Raw genomic sequence first — 14,675 nt, forward strand, 5'->3', positions numbered from 1 at the left:
CGTCTGCCACTTGAGCCCAGATAAGACAGTGTCCATCATGCGCTGGAAAGTTGCCGGCGCTGAGCACAGTCCAAACGGGAGCACCTTAAATTCGTATAGACCATCAGGCGTCACAAAAGCAGTTTTCTCGCGGTCTCGCTCGTTCACCTCTATCTGCCAGTAGCCGCTTTTGAGATCTAAAGAGGAAAAGAACCTGGCATCACGTAGTCTGTCGAGTGCATCATCAATCCTGGGGAGCGGGTAAACGTCCTTTTTGGTCACGTTGTTCAGTTTGCGGTAATCAACACAAAATCTCAAGGTGTTGTCTTTCTTTTTCACGAGGACCACCGGTGATGCCCATGGGCTTGTCGACGGTTGAATGACATCGTCGACGAGCATTTCGTCCACTTGCCTTTTAATGGCTTCGCGTTCCGTCGAAAAAACGCGGTATGGGCGCTGGCATACGGGTGGTGTAGTCTCGTCGGTGATGATGCGATGCTTTGCGACAGGCGTACGACCGACCCTGGAGCTTGTGGCAAAACAATCCGCGAAGTCGGTTATAAGCGCCGAGAGGAGAGCCTTCTGCTCAGGCGCCAAATCCGGATTGATTCTGACGGACGGAAGGACAGGACATGGTGGAGCCTGGTCTTGAGGGCTTGTCTCCAGGGCGCACACTTGAGGCACCACGGCGAAGTCATGCAGGAAGGCGACAGCCGTGCCCTTGGCGAGGTGCTGCAACTCGTTGGCAAAATTTGTAAGGAGCACACTAGCACAACCGTCTTGTAGTTGGACGAGCCCGCGAGCGACGGCTACTCCCTTCTCGAGCAGCAGAGGTACGTGGCTATCAGCGACACCTTCGTAGTCGTGGAATAAATCGTTCCTTACGAGAACTAGCACACTGGACCGGGGTGGCACCATTACGTCGTCGTCAACAAGTCGCAGAGCAGTGAAGCGTGAGTCGTCTGTGTCAGTGCGCGCCACGGCCCGTTTAGTCGAGAACGGCGTACGGAAGGCCTGCAGTTCCTCTCTGACGACAGATCGGACCAGCTCGCGTAGAAAGGCCGCGTCGATTCCGGGAGGCATGGAGATGGGATCAGGCCCGAAGGTGTTGACGTCGCGATTGTACTGGCTGGCACGCTGTTCCAGTGTCTTCTCCATAGTTGCCGCCTCGGTGAGGAACTCTGCCACAGTGCTAGGTGGGCTGCGCACGAGTCCTGCGAAGAGCTCTTGCTTGACACCCCGCATGAGGTGGCGAAGCTTCTTGTCTTCTGTCATGTTGGGATCCGCGCGCTTAAAAAGGCGAGTCATGTCCTCGCAGTACATGCGTACACTCTCGTTGTGGCGCTGGTTGCGCGAGTGTAACGCAGCTTCTGCTCGCTCTCGACGGTCTGCATTCGGAAAAGTGGCTTTAAGATTGCGGCAGAAAGCTTCCCAGGACGTAAACGAAGCTTCATGGTTTTCGAACCATGTCCGAGCCGACTCTTCAAGTGCAAAATAGACATTGTGGAGCTAACGGTTGTCACTCCAGCCGTTGTAACGGGCAACCCGTTCGAAGATCTCGAGCCAATCCTCGGCGTCCTCGAACACGTCGCCATGAAACGACGGGGGTGTTCGTGGCTGATGACAGAGGATGTGCGCCGGGAGCGTGGTCTCAGTTGCCATGGCAGCTGGTGCCTCCGAAGGCCGGGGTTGCGTCGCCCTGGTTGCAGCAGGAAGGAGTCCAAATTCAGGGGACGCTCCACGGAGGCGGCGGCCGCGGCGCTGGTGAACTGGGGTGAGATCCGTATTGGTCGGTAGCCTACGCGGGTCTGGAAGCGTACCCAGCACCTCCACCAGATTTGTCACGAATATTACACGGCACACCGTTAGATACACAAGAACTGTTCCAATATGTTATGAGAATGTACCATCTCTATAAATTTCCTTAAACCTCATAAAAATTTGGTTAATTAGCCGATGCTCTCGCCTGATCCTAAACGAAGCGGAACAACTCGAAACAGATGTGGCCAGAGGGACACCTTCTCTCCTCTGTGCTTGAGTTTGTTCGTTTCCTATGCTTGACACTGCGCTTTCAAGCAGGCTACTGAAATCAGCAAGCTGCGGTTGTGTAACCATGAAAGCGTAGTATGTCTTCTTCCGAAAAATAATTCATTGTGTCCTGTGGTACCAAACCCGGTACTGCTTGTGTTCGCTATTGCGTACCCATAGCGCACACACATAAGCATGCACAAGGAAAGTGCACGCTTGGCGTGCCGGTGCACGGAAATGCACTTTGAGAGCACAGGACTCACCTTTGAAATTTTCCGGTCCCTGAAGTCTTCCATGAGCGTGAATGTTACGCATCCACTGAAGAAGCACACGGCGTGATAGAAAGGCTTTATATAATATGAATTCAAGGTTTTCAATGTGGAGCTGCAAAATAAAGAGCGACAATATGTAAACCATCAAATTTTCTGTCTGTGTGCTACATGTGCTGGAAATATTTTGCATGATCCCCTTTTATCACTGCGTAGAACTTCCTTCGTTATGTCGCTCTTAGTGCAGCCATTGCTCGCAGACTTCTGAGTCCCTAGCGGATATCGCATACTTCCGCCATTGTTTTAGGCAAATGCGGACATCTTTTTGTGCAAGTTTTAGTTATCTTCATACCATCAGTTCAATTTACTAATGTTGATCTGTTACTTATGCTGACCTCTCAAGCGGGAGTAGATGTGTGATTAGGGAGTAATTACCCATTTGCTTCTACCCATGCGCAGCCATACGGATACAATTTAAAGCTATACACCTTTCACACACACTTCGTAGCTGAAGTCAAACTCGTCCTGGTCCGGTGTTCCGCATCTCCGGACCACCGCCTATACGGGGCAGTCGCTCAACCGACTGAGCTAATTAAATTAGTACGGCTAGCAGATCAGAAGGTAGGGCGAGAGTCAGTTGATAAAAAATTGAAGTGGAAGCTTTCTTGGCCCAATGACTTTAGAAGAATCCCTCAAAGTGAAGTAGATTTTTAACAGAGGGGTAATTAATCATTAGCTGCCATCCAAGCGAAGTCATTCCAACTTCAACAATGCTTCCACTTCGAGACGTTGATCAATTCGCTCTCGCCATACTGACCGCAGCGGTGGCCTAGTAGTTTGAGCAACCGCCACGCAAGCGGGTGTTGTGTGATTCGATACCCAGTGCCGCCGAGTACCGACCGCTTATGCGAGGTCTCTTAGAAAAGTATCCGACCTTTGGCCGTTAAAAAAAAACTTGCATAACTGGAGCGTTGCAAACCTAGTCACCTTTAAAGTAGTCTACTTGGGACTCCACACACTTCTCCCAGCGGTGCTGCCATTGTGGGAAGTATTCCGAAAAGGCCCTTTTCGGAATGGATTTAGCTCAACGTGCTGCCATTGTGGGAAGTATTCCGTAAAGGCCCTTTTCGGAATGGAGTTTAGCTCAGCTGTCGTTGCAGCCATAATTTTCTTCCTTGTCTGAAATCGCGCTCCTTTCAATGGCCTTTTGATTTTGGGAACCAGCCAGAAATCGCAGGGGCCATATCAGGACAGTAAGGAGTCTGTTGAACTACAGGAGTCTGGTTTTTCACCAAAAAATCTGATTCGAGTGCGAGGAATGTGCAGGAGCATTGGCGCGATGGGTGCGCCAATTTCCTGTTGACCTCAGCTCCGGGTTCTTGCGCCGCACAGCATCACGTAGGCAACGGAGGACATCCCTGTAGTACTCTTTGGTCATTGTTTGACCCTGTAGAGTGCGTACTCGTGGTCTGCCACACAGAGGGTGTCAAAGAAAGCAGTCAGCATCACTTTCACATTGCTGCGCAATTGGCGGGCCTTCTTAAGTCTTGGTGACGTGGAATGCTTCCACTCTGACGACTGGGATCTGGTTTCCGGGTCGTACCTGTACACCCAAGACTCGTCACTAGTGATTATGATGTTGATGAAGTCGGGGTCACTGTTTGCGAAATCCAGCATGTCCTGTGAGACTTCAACACGAAGCTGCTTTTGCTCCACCGTGAGCAGCTTCGGCACGAATTTCGCCGCAACTCTCTCCATGGCCAAATCTTCGGTGATAATGGAATGTGCGGAGAAATTGCTCATGTCCACCTCTTCCTCAATTTCTCGGATAGTCACGCGACAGTCCCGCATCACCATGGCGTTCAGTTCAGCAATGACCTGGTCATTTTGGCATGTTGATGGCCGATTGGAGCGTGGCTCGCTCTCCACCGATGTGCGGCCATCTTTAAATCAATTGTGGCACTGCTTAATCTTTGTGCTGCTCATAGCATCTTCACCGAAAGCCGTCTGAATATTTCGAATGGTTTCCACTCGGCTGTCGCCAAGTTTATGGCAAAATTTGTTGCAGTAGCGTTGCTCCTTTCACTCCGCCATTTTCCTTGCAATAAAAAATCGACAAGAGCACTGCACACTGCCTCACTCAAACGCTGCTTCCCAGCGACTGACGCTATCGGCAGGCGGGAAAAAATTCATGCATGCGCATGAAGGTTCAAGGTCGCCTGACGCAGGCGCGCTTGTCTCATATCGATCAGGTGGTCGCCAAAAAAAAAATAAAGTCGGATACTTTTCTAACAAACCTCGTACAATGGGTACAATCTTCCCCTGGCCTGGTGCTCGGCTTATTCAAGGTGAAATAATGGAAGAATGGGTCCTGAACCCACCTTGAGTAAACTCCTTGTGTCATGGCACTCTTTGGCCGCAGGCGCCCTTGCGCCATAAAAAATCATCATCCCCATCAGGAGCTCGTCCTACTGTATGATATGCTAGCCGCCGTGGTTAGGTACTGCGCCTGTCCCTGGACTGGCGGTTGTTCCGGTGAAACTCCAGACCAAGACGATTATTTTTCAACCACGAAGTTTTTGTGAAAGGTTTATAGCTTGCCTCTTTAGGCGTATCTTTGCGCTTGGGTGGATCCTGATGTAATGACTCCCTTATTTCAACTAACTAATGTCACTGTCATCAACAAGGAAGTGCCTTCCTCGAGAAAAGAAATTCGTGGATGGAGATCAGGAGAAACCACGTCAAATAACATGAAAGAAAATGGGGAGGTGTAGAACAGTTTAAAAAAAAAGGAAATTCTAATGGGTAGGACTGAGTTGCATAAAAAAAGACCGAGCATCGTTTATTACATGCCAGGCCAGTCTCTCTAATGGTACTCTTGCGGTGTGGTGAACCGGAGTGCTTCCAAAGTTATTGCTGCACTGTATTCTCGGAGTTTTAATGTTACATCTTTGTACTGTACTGCTTCTGACAAAAACATTTCTGCTTGTATTTTCGCTGCGTGGTTTAACTTTCGCGCCTCCAATTAGCTCGATTCATCACGTGGTAAAGAAAGAGAAAAGTGGAGGGTAAAGAAAGAGAAAAGTGGAGGATAAATTTGCTGTTCTCGCGCACCGATTATTCCGGGTGTTTTGTTTTTTTCCTCGCCAATCCGAGGCCTTCTCCTGACTGTATCAGCAGTTTTCTGAATGGCTATTAGGCAATATCCTATTATGGTAGCCTTCCTTCTTTATAAATGGTGTGCCTCTCGTATACCATCATCGAGTAATGAAAAATTTGCCCGGGTTTAGAGTGCTCTGTATTTCAATCAATCTTACCTCCCACTTTATGCATTTATTAAAAAGTGCTTTTTTGCGGTGGCCAGCGGTATATTCGGGCAACAGAACACATGCCAAGGAAAGGAAGGCTTAGCTACAGCAGGCAAAGAATGTCATGCAGTGATAGGAAAAGGGAATTTAATGGGACAGGTTAGCCGGGTCTGGCGCATGACAGAGATAATTAGAGACCAGTTGGACAGGACAGTGTCCCTCCATGAACACAACTTGGTTTGAAGGTACCTATAAATATCTCATGCGCAGAGCCTTGATAATCTCTCATTTATAATTAATTCTGACCCTTGGGGCTGTAACCGCTTATATTTGACTAAAGTACCTAAAAACGCCTCTTCTAAGGCCAAATTTCTTTATTTTGTGCCCTCATACTTTCCACCAAGTGCGCAATACGACAGTAATGAGCATTGTTACGCCGATGCCGACACTGCATCGAAGTTCTTGTTGGAAGCTCAGCGGAGCCAAAGATAGAGCAGTCAAACAAGTAACGAACGTAAGGAACGTAAATGTATAGGCTGCGAAAACGAAAATAAATTTAGCGTTAAAAAGTCAGTCACCAGCATTTCCTCAAGGAACCAGTATACACTGCTAGGCAAATGTGTAGGTTTCCTGTGTAGGGATCGCTACCGGGAGTATCTGGCATATTTAAGTCCCGATACACGTATTATCATTGTGAAATGTAACCAGGCAACGCGGTCTGCCACTCATCAATATGGAGGAGGCCTTAGAGCAAGCCTAAAGATGAAAAATTTCGCGAAAGATGAGGAAAAAGGTTCTGTTTACCTCACACAGATTTAGAGCATAAGTGGTTCTATTACACTACACGGCTAAGAAAGAAACCCCGTTGCTAAGTTACTTTTGTAAAAGTCGGTACGTATCATACAAACAAGACATCCGTTAGTGTGCAAAGGCTCACTGGTACAAATACCAAATTAAAAAAAAGCGAATGCTACATTTAATGCGAGTAATCGACTTTGTATAAAAAAATGGAGAAGAAAATACATCTATATTGCTGCGTTTATAAAGGCTGTTTTCTAAAAAAACCGCTGTTTCATTCTTAGGTTCATCACTGAGGAGCTGGAATGGCGTGAAATTGCGGAAGGTAAACAACTGAACAAATCTTCTGATGAACGGACAAAGTGCTATGAAAGTAAGAAACTGCCCTTCGATATACTTGCCTTTTTGTAAAGCCTGGAAATGCCATGAACGGGACAACCTCAGGACAAGTCGCAGTCCACATCGCAATGGCGCATCCCAGTAGTGACAGAATGGCGAATGTACCCAGCGAAAGCGCTTTGCGCCTGTATTGAAAACATTTTGCAAAAAAAAATATGCCATTTAATGTGAGAAACAAGAAGTGTTGCTTGCTGGATCACCATTTTAGTAATCCTTGGCGCGAAAAAGTGCGCTTCCCTTTCTCTTACACGCAGAAATGCGCAGTTGCCGTTTCGTACAACTTTAATAAATTTTCTGAATTTGTTTATGATCGGCACGTGAACATTTTATGCTTCTGTCTCTTATTCGTTTATTGCAATATCTGTTAGCGCCTACATCATCCATTTATAGTAGCGTAAATGTATAATTCAGCGTTTGTTGTAGTACATATAGGCAAGCTTCCCCCGATTAATCTGTTCTTCATGGACCTGCTATGCTTCAGTGCTGCAGATTGTGGGCTTCTCCGAATAAGGTAGTACTGGAGCGGTGGACGGCAGCATCTTCTAATGTGTCTTTTAATACGTACAGTTCGCACATGCAATCTCTGAACGTTCAAAAGTTCGCTCTTGAAGTACTTACTCTCAATGAAAAATTAACTGCCAACTGCTTTTCCTGGCAGATTCGACAAAAAAAGATTTTTTGCAGCATCCTTTGTGCTGGTGTCAGCGCACGCAGCGCTCAGAGTGTGCGGTAAACGCAAGAAATCAGTAGACTAAAAAAAAACAATTTAATTGAGAAGAATTCTACAGAACAAAAAGAAAAAGCTCAGAAAATCGCGTATGGATCTGGGATAAAGATATTCTTCGATATATTGGCTTGTCGGCTTTTATTCCGGGTGGATGTCATTTTTAAATAATTGAATCTACCTTTAGTTTTGTTCCTATCTTTATGCCAAGGGCTAGGACGCTAAAAGAGCCTTCAGGCAATGGTAGGTGTTGTACTTACAGCAGAGTGTCGTTTGCTTATTTTTGTACTCCTCAATAAGTATAAAATCTTCTGGTAAAAAATATACGTCCCAAGTCATTTAGAAATATTTATCAAAAAGGAGGAAGAAACAACGTATCAAAAAATTACTGTGAGGGTTACTGCTAAAGTATTTATATGAGTACCCTTTTCTAGGGAAGAAAAGTTATACGACAAATTAATCAATCATCAAACAACAGATTGCTAGTTGGAAGATAAAAACACTATTTGAACCTTGATTTCCGCAACATTTTTTGTTGAAAACGCCTAATATTCGCAAGTTGAATATATCTGGATATTTATGAATATATCTGGGTTAATTTTACTTAATTGAAGCCTTAGACTCACCTTTTAAGCAATAGTAGAACTATAAGGGAGACGACGAAAAGCTGGAAGTCTGCAGAAAGGTACCACAAGTGGACGAGCAGAGTCTGCCAACAGAAAGTAACACGAGCATTGAAAACTCCCGCACATTAACAGCAGACAAAACAGCAAAACAGACCAGCACCTTGGTCGTAAAGCTGCCAGCGGTTCTGCGCATATCACGCGCACACATCTCAAAATGCAATAATGCTCACTAAAATCTACACTGAGTTAAGCACCGAGAGGAACATGATCATTCTCATGTTGTGTGGGTGTGATCATGATGTCGTTTGGCTACAAAGTAATATTACTAACTTTTCATGAGCAACAAAGGTAAGGAATTAGTAAAAATAATGTGTTTAGGAGTGTATAAATGCATATATGTCATCTTGAAACAGACGCAATAAAAATGTCTTCTGCAACTACATGCATAGGCTAGTGTTCGGGGATGGAAATGCATCGCCACTTATGTCGACAGTGTGCGAATGCAATATCTTTCTTGTGAAAATCTTAAATATCTCTCAATTTCATCATTTCACATCGAAGAAGGCAAAACTTATGAGTACCTTTGTACAATGTCAACGTACTTCACCTACAGCACCGCTGCTGGAAACCGGAAGTGCACTATTGCATTCCGCAGAATTTTAAAGTGGACGACAATTAAGCTTTGAATAAGTTTAATATAACTGCGTCTCTAAGTTCATTTTCTGTTCGTAAGGCCTGAATTAAGCGGAGACTGCCAGCCAAATTTGCTGATCTTCTGAAAATCCCAGCTTTTGTCTTTTGCGCTTTTGTCTTTTGCATCGTTTTCTATTTCACATGTCTTTAGGACACATACATTCAGTTTACATGTGTAAGCAACTTAAATTGACAGAAGGATTTCATCTCCTAGTGTGCTATTTAAAATTGCACCTGAATGCTTATTCCACTCACTCTGAGTCCTCTGAATGAATGGGGGGGAGGAGGTAATTTTTTAACCGGTGTCCGTGGTCATTTAAGCTTATTGCTGCTGTTAGAAAACTTATTGTAGGTTGTTTTCTGGTTGCCGCAACCAGAGGCAGAAACTACATCCTAAGTGATGATTAAGAATTTGCAATTTTTCTCGCGAGCTTTTTGCGCCTAATAAACATCACCACAATCTGGGTTACCATCTAGCTAACTTAACTAGATGCAGCAACTATGCACTGAGCGCAGTTAGCGAGAAAACAACTTCTCATCCAATAAAGAGGCCAATTATATCAGTCGTCCAAATTTAACGTACACGCGTTTCCTTTAAGCTATGCGCACAGAATACTGCGCGTTTACGGCACGTGGCATACTGCACATGGTACACAGCACGATATACTGCGCGGTATACTGCGCTGTTTAATAAAATGATTTTCTCTCTCCAACATAGCGCCGCTAAAGTGTCAAACAACACATATAGTTTTTGCCGGATATGACTTGAGCCACAGGTTCCTCTAAAAAACAAAAACTACTTGCCGGTTGCTCGAAAGTAAATCCGTATTGTTGCCCTTTGACTAGTGCCCCCTTTGGTGTTCGCGCTTGTGCACTATGACAAAAATCTTGCACACAAGCGAACTCCTGGCACCGTGCCCGCCACCATTGCTGGGGGCCTGGGGAGTTCTATTCTCGCGAAAGTTCCCAGGCAGCCGGTTCTGGATGGCTGCGAAGCGCAAAAATGCCTGATACTGAGATTTGGGTGTGCGTGTAAAGGAACCAAAGGTGACGGAAATTAAATTATCAGTGCTTCCATCACGGTGTGCGTTATTTTCACCAGCGCTATCAAAATAAACTCGGGCTTGTTATACTCTTCCTAACTGAAAATGACGGCGCGAATCAGCGAAAACCCACGACTGTCTGGACATCGGTAGTAATTTTAGGGATTGCTATTTAAAAAAAACTTATGCAGGAGTTAAAATAGCCACAAAACCTTACCTCATCATTAAATTCTCTAAAATTTCTGATCTGAAGGAGCAGAGTCCACCAATCGGTGGCTATCTCGTCGTAAAACTTCAGGAAGAATGCCTTGACATTTGGTCCGTCGATGAAACGTGGAAGGGCGTAGAAGCACATAATGACAAAGAATAGTGGAATGCATATCCTGCAGCGAAAAGAAGAAAATAAGATTAAATGAAGCAACGTGTAATGTGCTTCAGTATGGTATAGAGCCTAAGGGATATTTTCCGCAGTGTCTGTCATTTATTCAGCCTCAAAGGTTACTTCATTTTTCACATTTCATGTATCAATTTCACCTTCCTCATATGCGGTGTTCGCAACAGTTAACGTTTTCCCTTCTTGACCCTTCTTGACTAGAAAAAGGGAAAGTGTCCTCAAACTCTTTTTTTAAATCATACTTAGGCTTTCTGTTCTCTTGACTCATCACTTCTTTTTTTTACACTCTTAACATGTCAGACATGTATGGAAGCCAAGAATGCGCCCGGCAGAAAATAGAACTGGTCCTTATCGTAACTGCCGCGTTTATTTCAGGGGTTTTGCGCTTTCAAGAACGGGCGCAAAGAATTGCAAGCCCCAGAAGCACGAGTTTTCTAAGTAGCGGTTATCAGCCTTCACGTTATTGCTCTTATGGGTTCTTGATAAGGCGGTCGCACCCTTTACTCTACACAGTGTAGTGATACGAACTTGAGAGTGATTACAGCACCAGACACATTTAAATCCACGTGAAGATTAGATTCCAAAACGGTGTTCTAATGTTAACCCGATAGCAAATATTTCTTTGCTATGGTGCTGACCGCTGGCTGCTTTTTCACATATATGTTACCTCCAGACATTGCAATGTGACCTACGCCTTTACGAAACGGCGCCTTGCCTGCATACCAGAGATCATCTCTGCAGTCAGACACATTTTGAGTTGTTTCGCTTGTAACCTGTCTGGATCCTACAGTATTCTGCTTATCTGAATTCCCACGCCCTACGCTTCTTGACAGGGAGCAAGTAGCGAAGGTGGTATCTCATGTACGCACGTGTGGCACGAAAACATTACAGCTGGGCGCTCCCCTCAGTAGCGCCCGTTCGCCTGCGCGCTAATTTCGCTCTTCTCTCTTCATAGTAAGCCCTGCACTGCCAACGCGGATAAGTGTAACGTAGAGGGCCCAAGCGAAAGAGAACATCAGTCGTAATTAATGTTAGGAGAGCCGATGATGCTATAATTTCAGCGGCGATCGACACTTGTTCTTTGTCGATTATGGCTTTAAAAATCAATGCGCGCCAGGCACAGCACATAAACCTCGATGTCTAAGTGGCGCGCAAGAAAGAACTCCTATTTCGAGCCTCCCTTTGAGTGGGTGCAGTTCTTCACGTACTCTTTCACAGAAGTTGTTAAACGTTTTCGAACAATATTGATTCCTAATAACTGTTTTGTTCTTCGCATTCACAGAGCAGGAATTCAGCCAAGGAATAACGTGTTTTTATATATGTATGAATAATCATGCTAACTCTGCTAAGCTTCAAAGGCTGCCGTATACCTTCAAGATAATGTCTACTTGTGCTTCCCTCCGCCAAGCAGAGTGAAGCGGAAAAACGGGGAGTCGCACAGACAGGCTCAAAAGACAGGCACCACCTGCGCAGCAACCATCCGGCTAACCAGCTGAGGCCCTGAGATCCAGCTCGTGTTGATGGAATGAGCGCGGTGAACATGACTCAAGGCCTCCTGGATTAAGGACGCCGTCCGCCTAATGGCTGAAGACCTTTGCCTCCTTGTTTGGGCAATAAAGTTTATTACTACTGCTAGTACAACTAATACTTGCGATTTTACACTTCTGCCTGGTGTGAATAAAGTATTTCAACTAGCCCCTCTACATGTACCGTGTTCAGCTTCTTCAACACCAAAAAAATGTTCGGCAAGCAGATTCTCACCTTATGAGCCTTCGAACCACAGCGATCAAGAACACAATGGGGCCGTTGGCCTTTTGTTTGGTGATGACCAGGCACAGGAAGAAACCGCTGAAAAGCCGGTACGAATAACAGCCTCAGACCGATTGCGAGCGAAGCGCCACACTTTTGAAATGTTAGTTAATGATTAAACACGCTATTCACTGAATAGTTGAGGAAATCCCTAAATATATATGATTACCATTTATACTTAGAAATGAAATACGCAATTCATATTACTCTACCAAAGGGCTTGATTGCCGGGTTTTTCTGCATGCGAGAATGCGAGGGTGATGTTATGTGCCCGGTGTCTTGAGGCTATTTTTAATTTTCTTCGTTGCTCTGCTTTCAAGTCATGCTTTTCAGAAAGCTTAGGCCTAGCAGACTTTACACTTTCACGGATGCACTTTCCGTTCCTTTTTTTTTAAGTACAGTAAAACTTCGTTAATTAGACCCTTGTTAGTTTGGAAAATGGGATAATATAGGAACCCCTTCTGGTCCCGTTAAACTTATGTGCTATTATATTGCGGGAAACACTCATAATTTCGGAGAAATGTGACCGCGCTGCAGTTAATTCAGACAGGCGATGGATCTTGTGTGCGCGGCGCGGCGGAATTTGGAGCATAGATGATAGTTGCGAGCGACTCAGAAGTGTGACCATTATAGCTGACGTGGCCCTGGTGTCCAACTAAAATGTAAAAGGGCCATCCTCATCCCGTTGATCGTCAGTCCGGAAGGCACGACGCTTTCTTTCTTTCTTTTCTTTTCTATAACGCCCTGCCTTTTTCCTCTTTGTTTTTGTTGTGTGCGTATGGCGGACCATGCAGTGCGCGTTCTTTGTGTCACCGTGAAGGCGGTAATCTTTTCACAATGCGGCGTGTGCCTGCACGCACGTTGTGCTTCTGTTTTTTATTTTTCATGCTGGGAGTGTAGTGGGGCGGAACGAAGGGGGGGCTGTAGATGTCCTGAGCTCCCGACAGGGCACACGTGTTACTTCATCCACAGAATGCATGCACTGCGCCATTCCGAGGAATTTCGAAAAATGGTTATTGTCATGCAAATTTCCCGCGCGAAGCAATAAATGTATCTTTTTGTGGGACACTTTGCTGTGGATTTTTCTCTCTATAATTCTCTTTCGGTTACATCAGGCACTTTCTGCGGGCCCATACAATCCGTATTAACAGGGTTTTACTGTACATGCGTTCAGCTACACTTGGTTACAACCATTTCAAACTTAGTTCTGCTGAAACAAATTGTCCACTTGCCTCAAAAAGAAGAAGGTGTCAACACTGTTAAAGGCTGCCCCTATAACCATGTTGGGCCACTTGTCGGTCGTGATGAAGATGTTTAGCCCCCGGCCTGCAAGAAATGGATGTCTCATGATGTATAGCCTAATGTGTAGGACTGAGGTGAATAGAAATCGTGGTGTGGGCTACTCTGCAAGATATCATGAAAATTTAACGGTGCGCGAAGAAACGAGGGCTATGACGAAGAAACGCAGGAGCGACAGGATAGTTCTGGTGCTGCCGTACCTGTTTCTTAGTCATGCTCGTCATTTCGCGCGACCTTTATTCTAACGCCTCAGGTAAAGCTGAGGAAGCAACTGCAGGGCTTGAGTTGAAGCCAGCGATAAGTACAAGTATGAAAAACTGCAAAAAGTTAATGCAGTTTACGCCGCATAGTTATTCGCTTATGTTAGGAAAGTGCGTCTATACATGCCTGACAATCTTCCAGTAATGATACACGCGGAGAGTACTTGAGTGGGATAGTGTTCTTCAAGTGATCCGGCCTGCTCTCGAGCCCCCCCCCCCTCCCCCCTTTGCCCCCTTTTTTTTAAATTTGATGAGGCACCATAATGTAAACTAATTGGTGGCAAAAATGAGAAACATTTCTGCGTATAAGGCTTTTCCAAGGTTCGTAGTGACAGTGAGGATTAGATTGATACGAAGTAGCCGTCGTCGTCGTGGTCTTGCGGGTGAAACCGCAATAGAGGTTGGTGGCATCATATCGTTCGAATCCAGGTCATTGAGAGAGACGCCTACTTATCATTTCCACCAGTTGTTCATAACATTTTCTTCAGATAACTGACAATGAGAACTAAGTTAGGTGTGGTCTTTGGGAATTCTGAGTCTTCTCCTTTGTAGTTATCACTATTGGCAGAACAGATATGTGCAGTCAGATGTGTGGAAGCTGCAGAATGCAACGCAGGTTGCATTTTGCAAGCTCCCCACCAGATTCTTGCTTGTGGCTTCAGAGTCCTGCTCAAGTCTTCCATCGAGAAGTGGAAGCATCAACAAGAGGCAGTGCTGGCGAAAGTTAGGCGCTTCTCATGCCATGTTCGTGCGTGACGAAGTGGCATTAGCCGTACGCGACGGCACATTTTTGAAAATTTAAGCTGATTCGAAATTTATATGGCATCGCAGGAGACAGATCCATTCGTGGAGCTCTGTCGAGTTGTGTTTTTGCCAAGGACAATGTCATGGTACCGACGAACGCTTCAGAAACACAAACAAAGAGCCCTGACTTTATATACGATACCGCCTAGTCCACTCCATACAAATTCTGAACTGATATCACGCGTAACTTCGTTGGATGAGCAGCGCGAACTGAGAGAGACACAAAAGGAAAACACACGGAC

The 14,675-nt window shown here is 45.5% G+C and overlaps 1 protein-coding gene across 1 annotated transcript in view; it reads right to left on the reverse strand.

Moving 5' to 3' along the window:
• The window catches only part of LOC149353727 (nose resistant to fluoxetine protein 6-like), a 49,103-nt gene that overhangs the window by 7,533 nt on the left and 26,895 nt on the right, over window positions 1-14,675 (reverse strand). The window contains exons 7-12 of the mRNA XM_089575854.1: window positions 13,303-13,396; window positions 12,023-12,109; window positions 10,085-10,250; window positions 8,132-8,214; window positions 6,784-6,906; window positions 2,271-2,391 (exon numbers count right to left, since the gene is read on the reverse strand). Of these exons, the coding sequence (XP_089431980.1) occupies window positions 2,271-2,391; window positions 6,784-6,906; window positions 8,132-8,214; window positions 10,085-10,250; window positions 12,023-12,109; window positions 13,303-13,396 (674 nt within the window). The remainder of the gene's footprint in view (window positions 1-2,270; window positions 2,392-6,783; window positions 6,907-8,131; window positions 8,215-10,084; window positions 10,251-12,022; window positions 12,110-13,302; window positions 13,397-14,675) is intronic.

This window comes from Amblyomma mixtum, chromosome 3, assembly GCF_055824585.1.
Source record: "Amblyomma mixtum isolate Tamu chromosome 3, ASM5582458v1, whole genome shotgun sequence".
Classification (NCBI taxonomy): Eukaryota; Metazoa; Arthropoda; class Arachnida; order Ixodida; family Ixodidae; genus Amblyomma; species Amblyomma mixtum.